Source organism: Trichoderma camerunense, assembly GCF_050948025.1.
Source record: "Trichoderma camerunense strain CBS 138272 chromosome Unknown V8C40scaffold_14, whole genome shotgun sequence".
NCBI lineage: Eukaryota > Fungi > Ascomycota > Sordariomycetes > Hypocreales > Hypocreaceae > Trichoderma > Trichoderma camerunense.
In genome coordinates, this window is record NW_028145356.1 from 24,198 (window position 1) to 43,899 (window position 19,702).

Here is a 19,702-nt window from a genome sequence, read left to right on the forward strand (position 1 = left end):
CCTCCCAGCCCGGCTCACCAACGGCCTCAACACCGCCGCCTCAGCAGTCACTTGGAGCGGCTGCAACCTCGTTCCACCACCATCCACGAGGCCGTCTGGTGAGCAGAGCGTGCGATCGATGCCGTCGGCGCAAGGCCAAGGTCAGTCTAGTCCATCTAGCCTATTGCATTGCATCGCTTTCCCATCCCATCCTCTCCTTTCCCTTCTTCATGTCTCGGTCCCTGGTCCCTGCTTGCTTGCTCTTCCTGCTCCCTCCTCTCCCTCTCTTCGTTATACCTCACGTCTGTTATGTTGGGTTGTGCATACATTGACACCATATACATCATCATACGAGTGTATGTGTAAATTTGTATTCACAACTCACCGTCGACTCTGTCTCTCTGTCTGATGCTGCGCTACTCCTCCGTCCCCTCCGTCTTACAACTTGATCCCTACTCCTCCATCTCCCCACTGACACCACACAAGTGCGAATACCTCAGCGCCGTCGATAGCTGCACGCACTGCCGCGATGCACACGTGCAGTGCACTTTCGACTTGCCACTGGCCCGACGCGGTCCCAAAGCCAGGAAGAAGAGCGATCAGCCCGGCCAGCCACCTCCAGACCCGAGCTCTCTCTCCACCGGGGCTCGTGGATCCGGCCAGATGCCGCCGCCGTTGAGCTTCTCCGGCCCCGCAGCAGGTGGACTGCAGCCCTTCAACTCGTCCTCGCTCTCGCCCGAGACGGCGTGGGAGCCCGTCGAGCCTCTCAGCATCGAGAATGGCCTGCCACGGCAGCCGCTGGGCGACCTGCCCGGCCTCTCCACAATTCAGAACATCTCGACTCGCCAGCGGTGGCTACACCTCGCCCACGCAATGACGTTGCGCAACACGACGCTAGAACGGGTCTCGAAGCGATGTATCGATCTCTTCTTCGACTACCTCTATCCTCTCACCCCCCTGGTGTACGAGCCTGCCCTCCGGGACGTCCTTGCATACATCTTCTCGCAGCCCTTGCCCGGCATGAACCAACCATCGCCGCTGTCCCAGCTCACGCCAGACCCGACCACTGGCACCACCCCCATCAGTTCTGCCGAGTCGTGGACGGGCTTCGGCCAGCCCAGCGGCTCCAGGATCGTTGGCAGCAGGTTGGCTCCTTGGGTCGACTCGACCTTCACCCTGGTCACGGCCGTCTGCGCAGAGGCAGCATTCATGCTACCCAAGGACATTTTCCCCGAAGGAGAATCCGTCTCGGAAATCTTTCTCGAGGCCTCTCGCGACTGCCTTCACCAGCATCTCGAGGCCGACCTGGAGAATCCGACGGCCAACTCGATTGCCATCCGCTACTTCCACTCCAACTGCCTCCACGCCGCGGGGAAGCCGAAATACTCGTGGCACATCTTTGGCGAGGCCATCCGCCTTGCGCAGGTCATGCACCTCCACGAAGAGGCTTCGCTCGAGGGGCTCGTCCCCATCGAGGCAGAGTTCCGGCGCCGTTGCTTCTGGATCTTGTATCTGGGCGACAAGTCCGCTGCCATACTCAATAACCGTCCCATCACCATCCACAAGTACTGCTTCGACACGGGTATTACTACCCTTTACCCGTCTGGTATTGAGGATGAGTTTCTGAACACGGCCTCCGAGCCGCCCAGAAAAAGCTTTATTTCCGGGTTCAACGCAAACGTGCGGCTGTGGCAGTCCGCCGCCGATCTGCTTCTGGAAATCCGGGTGCTTCAGGACCAGATGATGCAGCATTTTAGGGGCAGCATGCCCCCCAACCATGTTCTGCCATCTGCCGACAGGCAGCACCTCGACTCCCTCTATGTCAGGTTCATCACCTGCTTGGACGACCTCCCGCCGTACCTCCAGTCATGCACGCTAGCCATGGCAGCAATGGCCGAAGGCAACGGGTCGGCCGAGTCCAAGCAGTACGTGATTCAATGCATTAACCTGCAGGTGACGTTTCACTGTCTGCGCATGGTGATTACGCAGAAATTCGAAGATTTGTCTTATTTTGCTCCTGGCGTTGAGCAGGCCGATTTGAGGAAGTCGGAGATTGTACGAGACATGTTGAGAGTGATGAACGAAGCGCCCTTTTGGGGCCTCCAGGCCAATGGCGAGCCGAATGTGAGTCTTTTTTTTTTCTTTGTAATTCTTCTACCGTTTTCCTCTTATCACCCTGCGGATATTTATATTTTAAACTTCGGCACTTGTTTTGCTGACCACTTCCTATCTTGATACCGCAGGTGGAAAAGATTCGCCTTATCGGAGCTAGTTTGTTAGCCATTATCCATCGGAACCAGGATTCACCCCTGGCGACGCGAGCTAGGAGCGACTTTACGGTGCTCTTGGATATTCTCACGCGGCTGGACTCCAAGGCCTCGGATCAGCTTAGGAACACGTCTAATACCGTTGTTGGCTAAATGTGCGGAATGGAACAGAAGCCAAAGAACAAAAAAATTTGTAACTTTTGTAAATATGGCAGGGATTCCCTATTCTTCCCTATTCCCCCCCCCCGTTCAGCGAGTTGGGTATTGTGTTGTCTTCCATGGGGGGCAAAAGGCGTTTTTTTGCATGGGTGTAATTTTACGTATGGAGCCATTTTATTTTTGTGTATAGGTACCTTATTTGCCATTTGCATTAATGAGATTAACCAAGATCTCCCGTTCTCGTTTTCGATTCATTCAGCCCTGATGATTCACTCCGTGGTGAAGTCCAGGGACGGGTTGACATGCAGCTTCCCTTGTGAGACAATTAAGCGAAGCGAGGAGGATTTGGGATTAAAAAAAGGTGAGTGATCGGGGAAATGCCGAGACATTCGGAGAAACATGGACGCAACGTTGTTGAACACGATTTACGATTTCTCCGCTCCCTGCACAATACATACGAGTATCACAGGTATATAACGGTCTTCTCTTATCGAGGAATAGAAGTTAGGAAGGCATAAAAAAGTTACGGACCCCATGTCTCATTCGCTTTTCTGTTCAAAATGGCTGAGTAGCATTGCATTTGGGACATGTTCATGGCTAAACTGTGCGCGCTACCGCTTATATACTTTGCTTTGCTGCTTGCTTGTTTAAGGAAAGAAGGGTGAAAACATAGCAACGCAACACGAAAAAAGGCAGAATGCATAAGGTAAAAAGATGGAGGGGGACATGGGGGAAGGTTAAAGAAAAAAAGCATAAAGGCTATTTCTTTTCAAGCGGCTACTTTAACCCTTTGCCTGTCTGCAAACATGTCCTTGAGCACAAGGGCCGACTTCTTGGGCGTGCGCTTGAGGGTGGTGTAGTCTGTGTAGGTGACGCCGAAGCGGGGCCCGTAGCCGTCTGACCATTCTGTTTGTCAAGGTATGAGTGGTTAGTTTGGGGGGTTTTATTGCATCAGAATGTGATAGAGAGAGAGAGCTGAGAAGAGGGGGAAAGGGGAAAGGGAAGGGTGTTGTGTGTGTACGTACCAAGGTTATCGAGCAGAGCCCAGGCAAAGTAGCCCTTGACGACGACGCCGTCCTGACTGATGGCCTTTGAGATGGAATCCAGATGGGAGTCAAAGTACTGGATGCGGAAGGGGTCGTTGATGGCCTCCTCGCACGTCATCTTGTCCTCTCCGGGGCACGGGCAGCCGTTCTCGGTGATGTAGATGGGCTTGCCGTACAGGCCGTGGACTCTGGCGAGGTGCTTTCGGAACATGTCCGGGCAGGAGCGCAGCCAGAAGATGCCGCTCTCCTCGCCGACGGGGCTGCCGTCCTTGTTCTCCTGGTGCTCGTGGATGGCGCCGAGGAAGTCTGTCTTGGGGACGGGGCCTTCATAGTGGCGGGCGAACTGGGAGGTGTAATAGTTCATGCCGTAGAAGTCAGTCTCTCCGGCGTTGAGAATGGCAAAGTCGGCTGGAGTGAGAGCCGGAAGCCTGTCGCCCAGCTGCTTTCTCATGGAAGCAGGATAATCCCTCTTCAAGCTGTTGTCCACGATGATTAATATGCTGAGAGAGTTCACAACGGACGGGAGAACTTACAAGATTGGATTCGCATACCACCCGATGTGGAATTCCATGCGTCGCTCCGCAGCCTCCTTGTCTCTGGGGTCGCTGCTGTCCCAGGGCTCATAGTAGTCGCCGTTGAGCGAGATGCCGATCTGCCCCTTTTGAGAAGCGCGAAAGTCTTTGCTGTAGACGGCCACGGCGCGAGCATGGCTCATGATTTGGGCTTTTCCAGCGAGCCATGGCTCAGTGGTTGTGTCGCCCTCGGTGGAGTGCTTGTTTATGCTGCTCCTGCCGGGAGCGTTGCTGCCGGTGGCATAGCCCTGCGCCTTTGATTAGTATTTGATGGTTGTATTTGATACAGGAGAAAGGGAGATAGGGTATGAACCCCAGTTAAAGACTCACGTAGATGGACTGGATCCACGGCTCGTTGATGGTGATCCAGTTCTTGACTCGGTCTCCAAAGCGCTCAAAGCACAACCTCGCATACCTCTCAAAGTCCAGCTGGACCTCTTTCACATTCAACCAGCCTCCATATCTGTCGTGAAGCGCCTGGGGTAGATCCCAGTGATACAGAGTCACCCAAGGGGTAACTCCCCGCTTCAACAAGGCATCGATCAGATCGCTGTAGAACTGAATCCCCTCCTCGTTGATGGGATCAAGTCTGCCACCAAGAGGGATGATGCGCGACCACGACAGGGAAAAGCGGTAGGCCTTGGCGCCGTACTTGGTCAAGAGATCAAAGTCTTCATCGTAGCGATGATAGTGATCGCAAGCAACATCGCCGTTGGCACCGTTGGTGCGAGAGGGCTCCAAGTGACAGTACGTGTCCCAGATGGACGGCCCACGGCCCCCTTCTTTTACAGCCCCTTCGATCTGGTAGGCGGCCGTAGCGAAGCCCCATTCGAAATCGTTGGGCAGAGATAGCGACTCGGACATTTTGGCTTATTTTTTTTTTCTGCTGCTCGTATGTCCTTGGGCTGATCCTTTCTTGCTGTGTTTGTTGCAAGGTGCGTCTGTGTCTGCTCGCCAAACGACGGTAGGAATAATAGCTCAACTCAGGCTAATCATGTACATGTACGAGTACGAGGGCAAGTACAAGTTCAGGTGAGAAAGCCCGTTATTGAAACGGACCGACCCGATGAGGCTCGTGGTTCGCGTCAGGGGGGACAGCTTTATACCCACACGTGAGCGCAGTCAGTCAGTGGTTTGCTTCTCTTGATCCTCCAGGCCGTGTGGAGAAGGGACCATTTGCCATTGTCCGTGATTGCTCCGTCGTGAACGGTTCCAGTTAGTCGTTCCGTTGCCTGACGCCCGTCGAGATTCGCACCGCTTCCCCGGACACGTGTGGGAGCAGAGCTGGGGAAGTCCCACGAGGCAATCAGCAGTTTGCATTTGCAATTTTTGCCCCAGAGCTTCCCGATACCCCGTGCCACTGAGACGGAGCTGCCCCAATGGGGAAATAAGGATGAGCATCTTACTCACAGCTCGCCGCCTTGATTGGCTGTGCGGGTTTGGCCGGCCTTTGTCGAATTATCCGCCCTCTTGGAAAGCCTCTTCAGTTAGCGTTTTGGTCGTTCCGCGGATCCTGATTTCTCCGAATCGCCGATTTAGATTCGATCTGTCCCCCCCGTGGGGAAGGGACCTTTGCCCTGGACGCGCGCTTACTTAATTGCCCTGCATAGCTAGCCTGCTAACCTTTATCATCTCGTGTAACCCATTTCGACCATCTTCATCCGTGATCTCACGAGATGCTTCGAGATGGAGAGAGAATGGAACGCTTCTGGGTTCTGCCCGCCCGACGCTGCCTCGTGGCTGCTCGCCTTCACCGAGAATGGCTGAGCTGTTGACTAAGCAAGGCGACCGGCGCATTTTTTTTGCGCTCGGTGAACCTTCTTTGCACATGGCGTGACAAACAGCAGCTGAACAGCAGCTGAACAGATGAGCCAGATCCGAGCGCATGTCTGCCGCAACTTTTGGCCTCTACACATCGTCGCTGAAGGACAAGAGGCTGGATTATGGCTCCTGCTGCGGCACGTACGGCTGACGGTATTTCATCGCCAATTGACTTGGCATCATATCCCCCGTTTTGGCGGCGCAAGAATGGCATCCTGCTGTATTTTCTACTCACGTCATCGCTGCTCGCCAGCGCCGCGCTCGGTATTGATGGGGTGAGTTTTATCTCCTCTGCTCTCTGTTTGAGCTTCCTCCAATGAGCCAGGACTAATCATAGGAAATCATCACAGTCAATGACCAACGGAATGCAAGTTCTCCCGACATGGCAGGATCAATTTGGACATCCCGAAGGTTCAACCCTGGGCTTTTTCGGTGCATCGAGCGCCATTGGCGGTGTTATCCCATTCATATTCCTCGGCTGGATCAGTGATAGATGCGGACGCCGGGTCCCGACTGCAATGGGCTCAATTGTCATCATCGCAGGTGTCCTGATCGAATTCTTCGCTACGTCGCTCAACATGTATATCGGAGGCAAGATTGTGCTAGGTTTTGGCTCCTCGCTGATCCAGATGGGCGCCCCGGTGCTGGTGACGGAATTGAGCCATCCGAAAGAACGAGTCCAAATCACTACCTTCTACAACACGTCAATCGTGCTAGGATACGTCATTGGCGCCTGGGCGACTTATGGCTGCTTCCGTATCCCTGGATCATGGTCATGGAGGCTACCGACGCTGATCCAAATTATTCCCTCGACATACCAGCTCAGCCTCATCTTCTTTTGCCCAGAATCACCTCGATGGCTGATTGCCAAGGGTCGGATGAGGGAGGCGCGCGAGATTCTGGTCAAATACCACGGTGAATGCGACCCAACCGCCGAGGTCGTCAGTGTTGAATGCGCAGAGATTGAACGGGTCCTTGCCAAAGAAGCACAACAGAACATGACATGGGTGGCCTTTTTCTCATCAATACCCAATTTGAAGAGGCTATCACTTTGCTTCGCAACGGCTGTCTTTAGCCAGAGCTCGGGAAATTTGCTCGTGTCAAACTATCTGACACAAATCCTAAAAGATACTGGAGTTACGTCTGAAAAGGATATTACGCTTGTCAACGGCATGGTGACACTCTGGCAGTACATCGTGGCGCTCACTGTCACATTCTGCATCAACAAGTTTAAACGACGCACTTTCTTCCTCATCGGCTCTGGGGGTGTTTCGCTCACTTTTATTGCTTGGACGATTGGGGCCGAAGAATACCTTGAGCGTGGTTCTCTTGCTGCCGGCCGGCTGGTTCTTGCATGCATCTTCATCTTCCAGGCGTTCTACACCATGGCCTGGACCAATCTGGTGGTAACATACCCCCTGGAGATCGTTACATACCAAATGAGGGCCAAGACGTGGTCCTTTGTCCTGCTCACGATTCAGGTGGCCACCATTTTTGGAAACTACGTGAATCCGATTGCGTTACAAAACATTGGGTGGAAGTTTTACATTTATTATTGCGTCTGGGTGGCGTTTATTTTCATCATTGTATACTTTTTCTTTGTCGAAACCTCGGGACCGACTTTGGAAGAGTTGGCATATCTATTCGACGGAGACGAGAAGAAGAAACAGCTCTCAGTCGAAACACGACGACAGAAAGATATGGAGATTCGCACGCAGACGGAATCGATAGGAGAAAAATCGGTTTCCGGTGCGTCTGTATAAAAACAAGTCGAAAACTGAATTGCATTGGGTACATTACGGCATATCGGGGAAACTGGACATTGGAACATGTAACCAAAAAAAGCATGATAGAATGGGTATTGGCGTTGGGATTGGAATTGGGCAGCATGGAGAATGCATTTTTGCGATAGATACCATGGTCATTGAGTTTGAAATTAACATTTCTCTACCACGTGGAAGCACCACTTGTTGAACGATCACTTGTTGAAGCAGCATGAAGCATCACTCACATGAACTCATTAGGTAAAGCTGGTGCAGCTGTTTTCCTGCTAACAGGGGTCAAGCAGGCAACAGCCGATCCTTCTTTTTCAATCTCCACAACCGCGAGGTCTTGAGTCGAGCCTCTGGACATGAGCGAATCAGTGACTAGCGACTTAGAGGGATCTGGCCAGTCTCTCGAAAATGGCTCAAAAAATGCCCCCCAAGTCGGTCCATTTGCTGCGTGACATGAGATGCGAGTCTCCCAAGGCGGACAGCTCCGCTTGAAAGTGGTTGGCTGCGCCGAGTACTACCAAGAAAGGCGAGGTGCTTCAACGGAATCCCGAATGTGACTCTATTCAGGCGGCGCAGAAACGGGCCAACAAGCTGCAGTCTGCAGACACTTGACACTGCAGCTGTGAGGAAATTTCCTTGCGCGCTGTTTCGCAAAGCACGGCATCAGCTTTGCGCCAAATTCCGGGCACGAAGCATCGATAGCCGATGGCTTGTTCAATTGCCGTCGAACTAGCTGAGCTTTGGGAAGCACCGTTTGCGTAAAAGATGGGGCGGAAAAAGCCCGAGAGCTTGTGCTGGTGTGGTGCAGTGGAGATTTAGCTTGCACACAAGGTCCGGATGAAGATATATCCAGCTTGCAGAGGACATGGACATGATTCAAGCAACTTGGCGCCAACGGGAGGAAGCGAAGGAGATAGGAGCTTTGCACGGCTTCACTCTTGACGAGGCTGATGATGTGTGTGCCATCCAAGCAAGGGAAATGACATATCAAACAATGAAGAGCGAGATCGGCTTGTGGTTGATGTGATGGGCACTAAACTGAGCAGGACCGAGATCTGCTCCTAGCTGGTTGTTTTGTTGTTTTCTAGAACAAGGTGGCGTCCCAGCTAGAACCTTGGTGATGGTGCATTGCATACAGGAACCTGCTTTGATGGCGTGGTCCGGCTCTTGTTGGGCTTTTTATTCCGCCGAAACCATGACTGTCAATCATATCTATTCATAACTAGAGCCATGCCATCACTAGCTGGGATATCGGCAGCGAAAGAATCTGCAGCGCAACCAAATGCCGTAACAGACGTTGGCGTATTGCATCTGTTTCTTATCTCTCCCGCCCAAGAAAAAACAAGGCAATCAATGTGGGCGTTACGCGGGTTTGTCCGACCCCTCCAACATTGATCGGCATGGGGAAGCCTTTCGCCCCTCCACGGTCTCCATTCCGATGGGGATTGTGGGATGGGAAAAGGCTTCAATGGTTGACCCATGGGGTTCCCCCGTCACGGTGGTATTTGCTCTAGCGGAGGCATGTGGGACATGGAGATGGCGCTTTGATGTGATGGGGTTTGGGGTTTGCAAGCAGATTGTGAAAATGAGTATATATAACACGGTTCGCGTCGTGTGGAGGCAATGACGAGCTTTTGTCGATCTGTACGCCCTTGACCTGCATGTCTTGGACCTGCTTCTCATAATCTTATCCCCCTTCTTGTTGAAAGAAGAGAAATCTTGTCTCTTCCAACTCGCACACTTGAAGCTGTGCATTGTTCAACAGCAACAAAAACATCATGTCGGACGACGGCCACGAAAAGGCGAAACTCGAGTCTCACGTAGACTTTGTTTCCACCGCGCCAGACCCACAAGATGTCAACGCCTTCATCGATGACATGGAGGGCCAGCTCGAGGCTGCTGGTGGTCTCAAGAAGGGCTTCTTCCAAGTCCAATTCAATGACCCACGGCACTTTACATGGCTGCTCGTCGCCTTTGCCAGCATGGGCGGCCTGCTGTCTGGCCTAGACCAGAGCTTGATTTCTGGCGCTAATTTGTTCTTGCCCAAGGACTTGGACTTGACGGAGAGGCAGAATAGTTTGGTGAATGCGGGTATGCCGTTGGGTGCTGTGGGAGGCGCCTTGTTGCTGTCGCCTGCGAATGAGTACTGTGGACGCAAGTGGGCGATTATCATCTCCATCCTGCTCTACACTGTTGGTGCTGCGCTGGAAGCTGGCTCCATCAACTTTGGTAAGTCTGAACTATTTCTTTATGACCTCAACCTCTGACATATGCTAATAACATGATTTTAGGTATGATTGTTTCTGGCCGTGTCATTCTGGGTCTGGGTGTCGGCCTCGAGGGCGGCACCGTCCCCGTCTATGTCGCTGAGACTGTCGAGCGCCGTATTCGAGGCAACCTCGTATCTCTCTACCAGTTTAACATTGCGCTTGGTGAAGTTCTTGGATATGCTGTGGCGGCCATCTTCCTCAAGGTTCCTGGTAATTGGCGCTATATCCTGGGTTCATCGCTTCTATTCTCCACCATCATGTTTGTTGGGTAAGTTGTCTTTCTCTACCTTTGGAGCATTGCTTTGTCTTTACAAAAGAGTGCGCTGACCAATATGTCTCAAACAGAATGCTGTTCCTGCCAGAGAGTCCTCGCTTCCTCATGCACAAGAACAGAATTCTAGATTCCTACAAGGTCTGGAAGCGCATCCGTGGCACACAGTCTCCCGAATCTCGCGAGGAGTTTTACATCATGGCCAATTCCGTCCAGCAGGAGAACACGGAAGTCAGTGAAGGCGCCAAGAACACACGCTTCCCTTGGATGGACTTTTTTACGTGAGTAGCACTTGATCATGCCCTTTCATTTGCCCCTTTACTAACTGGAGAGACAGCGTTCCTCGGGCTCGTCGTGCTCTCGTTTACGCAAACATTATGATTCTCCTTGGACAGCTGACGGGTGTGAATGCCATCATGTACTACATGTCCGTCCTTATGAACCAGATCGGCTTCGACGACGAAAAGGCTACGTACATGTCTCTTGTCGGAGGCGGATCCTTGCTCATCGGAACAATTCCTGCCATTTTCCTGATGGAAACCTGCGGCAGACGCTTTTGGGCCATCATAATGCTTCCGGGCTTCTTTATTGGCCTGGTCTTGATTGGCGTGGCGTATCAAATTCCCATCGATACCAACCTGCAAGCAGCAGAGGGGCTCTATCTCAGCGGTCTCATCATCTACATGATGTTCTTTGGCTCTTATGCATGCTTAACATGGGGTAAGTCGAGTCGCTTGTCTTTTTCATTCTTCTTTACTAACGCTTTTTGATCAGTTGTCCCATCCGAAGTGTACCCAACCTACCTCCGAAGTTACGGCATGACAACATCGGATGCTCTCCTCTTCCTCGCCTCCTTTATCGTCACATACAACTTTACAGCCATGGAAGACGCCATGACCCGCACCGGCCTGACACTGGGCTTCTACGGCGGCATTGCTTTTGTCGGCGAGATTTACCAAATCCTTTTCATGCCTGAGACAAAGGACAAGACTCTTGAGGAGATTGACGCTGTCTTCTCGCGCCCTACTTCGGAGATTGTGCGCGAGAATTGGGCGGGTGTCAAGGAGACTGTGGCGGATGTGTGCAACCTCCGTTTCCGCAAAGTGTTTGAGGGACAGATGCAGCGGAGGAAGAGCCTTCATGAGCCTGCGACTGCTTAATTGGGGTGATGATTGGGTGATAATGACTTATATAGTGCAGGGCTCTGTATATGAATAAGACGAATTGGTGTCAAAGGAGACCTTCTAGAATGCTGTACGATGATTTTAGACTCGTGTGCTTGGCCGCTACTGTGTAAGAGACTCACACGAACCAAACTAATCGCAGCAGGCTTCCTCTTAATACTTGGCCACCACTAAGAACTAAAATAAGACGAACCGAAATGTTATTAGAAATTGTTGCACGTGCAGAACAAATTTCATTTCTATAAGTCATAACTATCCACTCCGTATTGATGATTTCATTGAAGCTCCACGAGGCCAACATTGAAGTCGGCTATATGAGTCCCAAGGCTCCACATTAGCTTGCCCAATTAGCCGAGACGTCAACACCATCATTCTGTTTGTATATGCATCTTGAGATGCTGTGCTCCGTACATTCAATTTGAATTTGTATCGAGCACTTAGATGGAAGCATGTGAACCAAATCAGTGCAAGAATTAACTTGACAGACTCTGCCCGCCATGTGTAGCATCCTCAACTCCCGGATATGGCAATCAAGTCGCTGGCGGGCCAGCTCGTATAAACGATTGCAAAGGCAGATCATCACCGAAGTCAAGCACAGAAGCTTGTCATGCACTGCCCATCGCCGCCTCATGGACACGACGGGCTTCAGCGAGACGCAGCTCGCCGTCCGGGAAGCAGTCGGCCAAGTCTGCTCCCGCTTCCCCAACACATACTGGCAAGATCTCGATCAAAAGGAGCAAGACCCCAAGGACTTCCACGCCGCCCTCGCCCGCGATGGCTGGCTGGGCATTGCCCTCCCGGAGACACTCGGCGGATCCGGCCTGGGCATCTCGGAAGCCACCGTGATGATGCAGACGATTACCGAGTCTGGGGCCGGCATGGCGGGTGCGCAGGCCGTTCACGCAAATGTCTATGCGACACAGCCGTTGGCCAGGTTCGGGTCGGACGAGCAGCTGCGTGAGACAATTCCGGGCATCATTTCGGGACGGTGGCGGACGTGCTTTGGCGTGACGGAGCCCAATGCCGGGCTGGATACGCTGCGATTATCGACGACGGCTAAGCGGGAGGGCGATGAGTATGTTATCTCGGGGCAGAAGATCTGGACGACGTGCGGGCAAGTGGCATCTAAGATGATTCTCCTGGCACGAACTACAGCATATGAGGATGCTCCTCGACCGAGTCAAGCGCTTTCGCTGTTCTGCATCGACCTGGACCGAACGCAGCCGGGCCTTTCGATGCGCAAGATCAAGAAGATGGGCGGCCGGGCAGTCGATGCCAACGAGGTCTTTTTCGACGGCTACCGGATTCCCGCCAATACGCTCATCGGAGAAGAAGGACAGGGCTTCAAGATTGTGCTTCACGGCATGAACGCCGAACGGTGTCTCCTCGCCGGCGAAGCGCTCGGCCTGGGCTACGCGGCACTAACTCGAGCCGCGAAGTATGCCCGCGAGCGAGTCGTCTTCCAACGACCCATTGGCATGAACCAAGGCGTTGCGCATCCCCTAGCAGACTCATACATGCACCTCGAAGCCGCCAAGCTGGCGACGTACCACGCAGCGAGGCTATACGACGCGAGCAAGACGGACTCTTCCATCACGCAGGAGGTTGTGGGAGTAGCGGCGAATAGTGCAAAGTACCTCGCTGCGGAAGCTGCGTTTACGGCTTGCGAGAGAGCGGTGCTGGCTCATGGAGGGATGGGATATGCGGCCGAGTTTGATGTGGAGAGGTGGTTTAGGGAGTGTCTGGTGCCGCGACTTGCGCCGGTGAGTCGGGAGATGATTTTGAACTATGTTGGGGAGAAGGCATTGGGATTACCAAAGAGCTACTGAATTTCTTATGTTTAGAATGTTCAAGGCTGTCTTGAGATGAGTATAAGTGAGTGAATTGTACAAGTACCAGGTCAGGTAACGTAGCTGAAGGCTATGTGTAAGTGAGACGGCTATGTATGATAACGAGGCCGAATGACACAGATTTGCGACTCCTAAACCGGTTTGAAATAGAAGTTGCATAATAAGCTTAAATTGGAAATAGACGAACACGGCATTATAAAATGACTCACTCATTCGCCAGTATATAAAAAGGGAACCATTAGCGCACCGCAATTCGATTTCATTTCCAGCAGCAAAAGCCGGACACAAGCCTCCAGGTCCCAGAAGCGCCCCACCAGATCCGTCCGAGTCCGTAACCCGGAGCGGCAACTCTTTGCGAAAAAACAACCTTAACCAAACACACTCACATCTTACAATCTTTTCTCCCCATATGCCTCTCGCAGTCCATCTCCATCAAAATGGTCTCCCCCAAAGAAGTAGCGTCATCGTCTCCCTTTGAAGCAGACGGCAAGAAGTCGCGGGCCAAGCACGCATGTCGCGAGTGCAACACCCGCCGGGTTCGCTGCGATGTCATGGAGAAGCAGCCATGCTCCAACTGCCTGGCCGCCGGGGCGACGTGCCAGGTTCTGCCGTCGCGGAGAGGAAGGTATTAATAATTGAATTGAAGTGATCTTGTAGTCATGAACTTTGATGGCTAATTTTGGCGCCATTTCACCATCGCTCAAGATATCCGCGGAGGTCGCGTCGGCTACTGCAGCAGATCCCGAGTGAGGCCAACAGCAACAGCATCACCACTCGGGCGCTCAGCGAAGCCAATCTCCCGCATACCAGCCAGGTCACTCCCCTCGGTACTCCATCTCACAGCAACTCAACTCCAGATGCTGCGGCGTCTCAGCACTATCCGGCCTCGGAGCCCCAAGGACAGGACGCCTCATCGCCATCATCGCCGACGACAACGCCCGGAACCCGCTTCTTCGGCGAGTCCAACTTCCTCACGCTGATACCGGGCGACGACGAAGGCGCTTCAGCTCAACCCAACATCGCAGGCAATGGCCGCAACAGCCAAAAGCAGCGCTTCACGTTCCCCATGCCAACCACGCCTCAATCTACCGCCCAGACCGCCGAGGGCAACTCAGGCCGCAGTCCCGCCATGATGCGCTACCTCCGCGACGAAGGGGCCCTGACTCTCCCGGATCTGGAGAGCTGCCGCCCGGCCTTTGAAGCCTACTTTGCCCGCTTCCATCCCGCCTATCCCGTCCTCGACAGGGCGCTGGTGGCGCGGAAACTAGCCTCTGCTTCCTCCTTTTCGTCGGTGGACTTGTCGAGGATGCTGCTGCAGGGAATGCTCTTGATCGGGGCGACGTATTGCGACGTGGGCACGATCCGCGCCATGGGCTTCGAGGACAGGTCGCAGGCGAAGACGGCGTTTTATACCCGGGCACGGGTGCTGTTCCATGCTGACTGGGAGAAGGACGAGACTGTGCTGATTGTGTCGTTGTTTCTGATGAGTTTCTGGAGAGGGGCGCCGGCGCATGTGCGGGATGTGCGGTATTGGCTTGGGGTTGTTATTACGCTTGCCGAGTCGTACGGGCTGCATCGCTCGTGGGTTTCTTCCTTTTTCTCATGTCTTGAGTTTCTTTTGGTTATTGCCAATGCTGGTGCTGATGATTTTCATTCAAAGGTCTCGATCTATGTCAAAGGACTCATATACCGCCTCTATGAGACGAAGAATATGGTGGTCCATCTACGTAAGCCTTCTCCTATCCTCCAGCTCGATAACCCAACTCATCTCTTTTTGCAATACAGGTGAGAGAGCGACAAGCTGCCGCAGCTCTAGGTCTTCCCAGCAGAATACGAGACGACGACTGCGACATTGAGCCCCTCAGCCCAATGGACCTTGAGTCTGAAGCCAGCCCCGTCGACCCATCCTTTGGCTCATGCCAGCCAGAGCACGTCACTTATGCCATCAAGATGGTGGAAATTGCCAAATTACGTGAGAACACCACAGTCTCGCCCTTTTGATTGTCTTCTTCTTTTTTTTCTTTCTTCCTCTTTTATAGTCCGCCTCATACTCTTACTAAAAACTGGAGGGAAACACCAGTTGGCAGAATCATCGACCTCCATTTCGGGCCCGGACACGCCTCCATGTCCTCGGCCTCTCCAAATACCCTTCAGGATCTCAATGCGTCTCTTGAGGCCTGGATGGCGAGTCTTCCAGAAAACATGAAGTACTCTCCGGATCATGGCACAGATTCAGTCTGGGCGTGCCTCCTCCACCTCGCATACAAGTAAGGCTTCCCTGCTAAATCAACCTTGACTTAGTTTCCAATGTCTGCTAACTAACAATAAAAAGCCATCTCAAGATTCTCATCCACAGAAATAGCTTCCTTCGCCTCGAATCCACCACTCCTGGCTCCCAGGTCGTCCTCAAAGCCGCATGCCGCATCAGCCGCATCGCCGAGGACATGTCCACCCAGGGGATCCTCCGCTACGGCCAAATGCATCTGTAAGTACATTCTCAAAATTTCCCTCATAACAACATCTCTCTTACGCTTCCGGACAGCATCACAAGCATCTTCTCCGCCCTCTGCATTCACACCATCACTATCCGTCGCGGCACAGGCTTGACAAGGCGTCTTGCCGAACACCGCGCTGAAGCATGCCTTCTCTGTCTGAAAGAGGTCCAAAAGTACTGGCGCATCAACATCAACGTCCTTGACTTTTTCCTGCACTATCTCGACCGCTCGATTGCCGCCCGATTACACGGGATGCAATCCGATGCCGTTGCGCCGCCTTCTTCCAGCGCCGGCCAAGGTCCCACCAGAGAAGCAAACGATTTGAAAACCATTGCGGAAGTGGAAACGATTCCGTCTGAGTCAAATTCAAATCCGAATGTATATGCTCCCATCGAATATGACTCGGCAGTACCGAATATCCCTATACCAAATCTCGGGCCGGGTCATTATCTAGCGCAGGAAGAATTCCGAGAGCAGTATCTCGGGCTTGTCAGCCAAGGCGACGACTTGCTGGGTGATTTGGAACTATTTTTACAGGGCGAAGATTTCTCACAAGCGGGAAATGGATTTAATATGCTGCAAAGGTCGTTATAATGATTAAGGTCATTGGAGTTATGTGTATATATATTCATATTTCATATTCATCATCCTATTAGAGCCGGAACACTACCACCGGGCACACGGACAACTCGCTACTACCAATATACAGATCATAGATATAAAAAATAATCATTCATACTCATCCAAAGCTCATAACAAAGCCAACCCATGGCATTTGACCACAACTAAAACAACGTGCAAAAAGAAAACTCATTACAAGAACCACCTGAACTCAGGAGCGCTGGGTCCGTCCCTAAGTCGGGAGGTAGGAATATCCCGAGGGTCAATCTTGACGCCTGAGCGGCGATCACGCCTCCTGTTGTCCCAAATCATAAACATTCCCATGCACAGAGTGATGAGGGCACCGGCAGCGCCGAAGCAGGCCGTGGTGATGAGAGCAGGCTCGTATCGGGGAGCATCCTGAGTACGGAAGATGTTGCTAGAAACGAGACCCATGACGTTGGCCAGGGGCACACCGACAGAGGTAAGCGTGATACGGCGGCCTTCGTGAGCAATGTTGTTGTTGTACCAAGTAGACAGCAAGACGGAGGGAGCGGAAGTTCCCCAGCACATCATGAAAGTGGCAAAGTAGGCGACGTGGATCTGCTTGGTGACGTCGTCGATGGCGGCGTAGATGATGAAGCCGACAAAGGTGAAGACGTAGCCGAGGATGATGAAGGGGAAGCGCAGGCGCGTGTAATCCGAGCAAAAGGCAAGGACGAGCAACATCACGGCGCCGGTGACGTTGGGGGCCACGGTATAGAGGTTCGTCTTGACGGTGGAGTACTGCAGACGAGAAATGATTTGGGGCAGGAAGAGCGACACGGACTGGATGGGCACGCCGAGGCAGATTTCGATGAGCAGGAAGCCGTAGGCCCAGGGGTAGGTGAAGATCTTGAGGGCTTCGCGGAAGTTGAACTCTTCGGCGACGTCGGACGAGGAGTCGACTTGAATACGGTGGAAAGCCAGGGAGCGCTCGTCTTGGGTCAGGAACTTGGCCTCGGAGGCGGAGCGTGGGAGGTAGAACCAGGCGAAGATGGCGAAGAGGAAAGTCACGCCGCCTTCGATGATGAAGAGGTAGCGCCAGACGAGGATCTTGCTGTCCTTGATGTGGAAAACACCGAAAGCGAGCAGGCCGGAGAAGGCGTTGGCAATGTTAGACGCGGCGTAGAAGATGGCCAGTCGTCGGGCCAGCTCGCCACGACGGTAAAAGGTGGTCAGGTAGTAGATGACGGTCGGGAAGAAGGCGGACTCGGCCATTCCGAGGAACCAGCGCACGGCGAAGATGCCGCTGAAGTTTTGCGTGGCGGCGGTGCAGAGGGTCATAGAGCCAAAGGTGAACATCATGATAGGCAGGGCGCGCGAGGCTCCGAACTTCTTGGCCAGCATGGCGAAGGGAGGAGCGAAGATGACGTAGGGCACGAAGAAGATGGAGACGACGAGGTTGTACTGGTTGGACTTGAAGTGAAGATCTATAAAGGGGGGAGTTTTAGTTTGATGCCATCACGAGATATGAACTTTGTATGAAGGGGAAAGGCGTACCGGTGCTGAGGCCCTTGGTCTGGGCGTTACCCAAGTTACCCTTGTCGAGGGCATTGAAGAGGTCTATCAGAGAAAAATGAATTAATTGCTGAGTTGATTGTATGGATGATGGTTGTTGTCAAGAGATGGAAAAAGAGAGCCTTTCTCTTCATCTTCATCAAGATACGCGTGTCCAGCATCGGGGCGGGAGGCTCGACTTACACATAATAGCCAGCACAGGCAGGATTCGAATATCAAACTTGAAGCACAGAGCTCGCTCGGCAGGATGATCGACGACGCGCGCCGTCTCTTCAATGAAGCCCTCCTTCTGGCTCTCGACCTGGTCGAGGTGGTCGTTGGTGCCCATGTCCTTGGACACGGCATTGTCGACCTCTTGGACGGCCATGATGACGGCAACGTTTCACAATTGATACAAATGTGAAATGATAACCAGAAAATGAATTAATGATGATATTAATTCAAGATGGCAAACCCCTCTGAAGTGTGATTAATGGGAGGAAGAGAGAGGAAAGACAAAATAAAAGGGCAAGACCGCGAGCGTGTTTGCGAGGTTGGGATGCGGCCGGAGCTTTTATAACAAAAGTCTTAGCTCAATGCACACCGACCTGCTGGAAGCGCTCAAGAGCTGGTCTTTTTTCTCTCCCAGGCTAGTAGAGGGTCGTATTGATGATGCACAGCTGATGGCTGACAGGCAAACTCAACCATGCATAGAACCTGACAGATGGGAAACGGAAACGCGGCAGCAGGGGGGAGGATGCCGGCCGCTTTTTATGATAGTAAATGTAACTCTAGATAGCAGAACGACGAGAAAGTTGGTCAGTTGAGAAGATAGACAGCCATGAGCATCCAGGGGGTGGAGTTTAGCAAGAGGAAAAGGGCCTGGTCCATTCCAGCTGATGATGCTGTTGCTTCTGGCTTTTTGGTTTGGCTCCAACAAGGACCAAGTCCAGGTCGTTTGACCCCCTCCCGCACCCCCCAAGCAGTTTTTCGGACGTGAACAACTAACTTACTAGCAAACTCCGTAATCAACGGCCGGGCCACCCATCAAGACAGAGTCCCGGAGATGTGGAAAGATTGGGAGGCAGATACATCCAGCTCCCGTCTTGTGCAAGATAATCCCCTGTATCCACCAACCCCCCAAATCTCTTATCTTAACCCTCTTTCTCTAGATCCACGCCAGACCAAGGCAACAGGATGGCTGATGGGCAAAGAAAAAAGAGGCGCGACGGAGAAAAAAAAGATGGGCTATCTATCTATCAGATAGGGGTTTTTTTTCTCCTTTCTTCCTCAAACAGGACAACGCGCTGATTTGTTATGCTTTAGGTGATGATGACTCGCCCTTCTCGAAGCGAGGCACAAGGAAGGGAAAAAAGAGACGGCGCGTTTTCTTCCCATCCATCCCCGGATCAAGCCACAACAGCCTATTCCCTTTTTCTCCAGAAATCCTCTCCGTGGGGAAGACGAGAGAAAACCTGGAGAAAAGCAGGAGACCCAGGCTTACCCCACACTTTGTTTTTTCACTCTCCTCCCTTCAATATACGGAGTATGGAGTAGCATGTGTTTCTATGTGAAAAGCGTGACTAACACAAATGGCCCAGCAAATGAGTCGTGGGAGGGGGGCCCAAGCGCAAGCAAAAGAGAAGAGGCGAGAGACAAACAACTCCAACAGACCCCCCCTTCTCGAATCGCCAATGCCGCTAGCATGGTAGATCCATTTTGCTTTAGGCTTGGTGGGGGAGGCCAGGGGGGGGACGTTGATAGAAAGAAAGCTGATGGTGGGTGAGAACGTTGATGGGCTTGGCATTGGACTGCTCGGATCCATGGAGCTTCGAGATATACGAGTACTTTTAGTACAATACTTTGTCCCCCAT

At 52.7% G+C, this 19,702-nt stretch overlaps 7 protein-coding genes across 7 annotated transcripts; 5 read left to right on the forward strand and 2 right to left on the reverse strand.

Annotated features, from left to right (window-relative positions):
- Nucleotides 1–149: 149 nt before the first annotated feature.
- On the forward strand, nucleotides 150–2,626 carry V8C40DRAFT_250612 (fungal specific transcription factor domain-containing protein). Its single transcript, XM_083217017.1, has 2 exons — nucleotides 150–2,103; nucleotides 2,223–2,626. The coding sequence occupies exons 1-2, from the start codon at nucleotides 388–390 to the stop codon at nucleotides 2,397–2,399; spliced, it is 1,893 nt and encodes a 630-aa protein (XP_083070706.1). The 5' UTR covers nucleotides 150–387; the 3' UTR covers nucleotides 2,400–2,626.
- A 489-nt stretch (nucleotides 2,627–3,115) lies between these two features.
- Nucleotides 3,116–5,194, reverse strand: V8C40DRAFT_55786 (glycoside hydrolase family 1 protein). Its single transcript, XM_083223129.1, has 4 exons — nucleotides 4,354–5,194; nucleotides 3,985–4,271; nucleotides 3,431–3,927; nucleotides 3,116–3,311 (listed from the first exon to the last, which is right to left on the reverse strand). The coding sequence occupies exons 1-4, from the start codon at nucleotides 4,885–4,887 to the stop codon at nucleotides 3,175–3,177; spliced, it is 1,455 nt and encodes a 484-aa protein (XP_083070707.1). The 5' UTR covers nucleotides 4,888–5,194; the 3' UTR covers nucleotides 3,116–3,174.
- A 351-nt stretch (nucleotides 5,195–5,545) lies between these two features.
- V8C40DRAFT_250619 (general substrate transporter) lies at nucleotides 5,546–7,808 on the forward strand. The gene is made up of 2 exons (XM_083217018.1): nucleotides 5,546–6,119; nucleotides 6,195–7,808. Exons 1-2 carry the CDS (start codon nucleotides 5,967–5,969, stop codon nucleotides 7,605–7,607), a joined length of 1,566 nt encoding a protein of 521 aa, XP_083070708.1. The 5' UTR covers nucleotides 5,546–5,966; the 3' UTR covers nucleotides 7,608–7,808.
- A 1,441-nt stretch (nucleotides 7,809–9,249) lies between these two features.
- Nucleotides 9,250–11,391, forward strand: V8C40DRAFT_55796 (uncharacterized protein). The gene is made up of 5 exons (XM_083223130.1): nucleotides 9,250–9,848; nucleotides 9,911–10,157; nucleotides 10,235–10,441; nucleotides 10,498–10,880; nucleotides 10,935–11,391. Exons 1-5 carry the CDS (start codon nucleotides 9,398–9,400, stop codon nucleotides 11,318–11,320), a joined length of 1,674 nt encoding a protein of 557 aa, XP_083070709.1. The 5' UTR covers nucleotides 9,250–9,397; the 3' UTR covers nucleotides 11,321–11,391.
- A 156-nt stretch (nucleotides 11,392–11,547) lies between these two features.
- V8C40DRAFT_250622 (acyl-CoA dehydrogenase family protein) lies at nucleotides 11,548–13,405 on the forward strand. The gene has a single exon (XM_083217019.1). The coding sequence runs from the start codon at nucleotides 11,842–11,844 to the stop codon at nucleotides 13,171–13,173; it is 1,332 nt and encodes a 443-aa protein (XP_083070710.1). The 5' UTR covers nucleotides 11,548–11,841; the 3' UTR covers nucleotides 13,174–13,405.
- A 60-nt stretch (nucleotides 13,406–13,465) lies between these two features.
- Nucleotides 13,466–16,430, forward strand: V8C40DRAFT_250624 (Zn(II)2Cys6 transcription factor). Its single transcript, XM_083217020.1, has 7 exons — nucleotides 13,466–13,819; nucleotides 13,900–14,775; nucleotides 14,855–14,921; nucleotides 14,980–15,166; nucleotides 15,275–15,461; nucleotides 15,527–15,679; nucleotides 15,737–16,430. The coding sequence occupies exons 1-7, from the start codon at nucleotides 13,632–13,634 to the stop codon at nucleotides 16,281–16,283; spliced, it is 2,205 nt and encodes a 734-aa protein (XP_083070711.1). The 5' UTR covers nucleotides 13,466–13,631; the 3' UTR covers nucleotides 16,284–16,430.
- V8C40DRAFT_55842 (major facilitator superfamily domain-containing protein) lies at nucleotides 16,393–18,384 on the reverse strand. The gene is made up of 3 exons (XM_083223131.1): nucleotides 18,033–18,384; nucleotides 17,832–17,894; nucleotides 16,393–17,761 (listed from the first exon to the last, which is right to left on the reverse strand). The coding sequence occupies exons 1-3, from the start codon at nucleotides 18,214–18,216 to the stop codon at nucleotides 16,503–16,505; spliced, it is 1,506 nt and encodes a 501-aa protein (XP_083070712.1). The 5' UTR covers nucleotides 18,217–18,384; the 3' UTR covers nucleotides 16,393–16,502.
- Nucleotides 18,385–19,702: the final 1,318 nt, after the last annotated feature.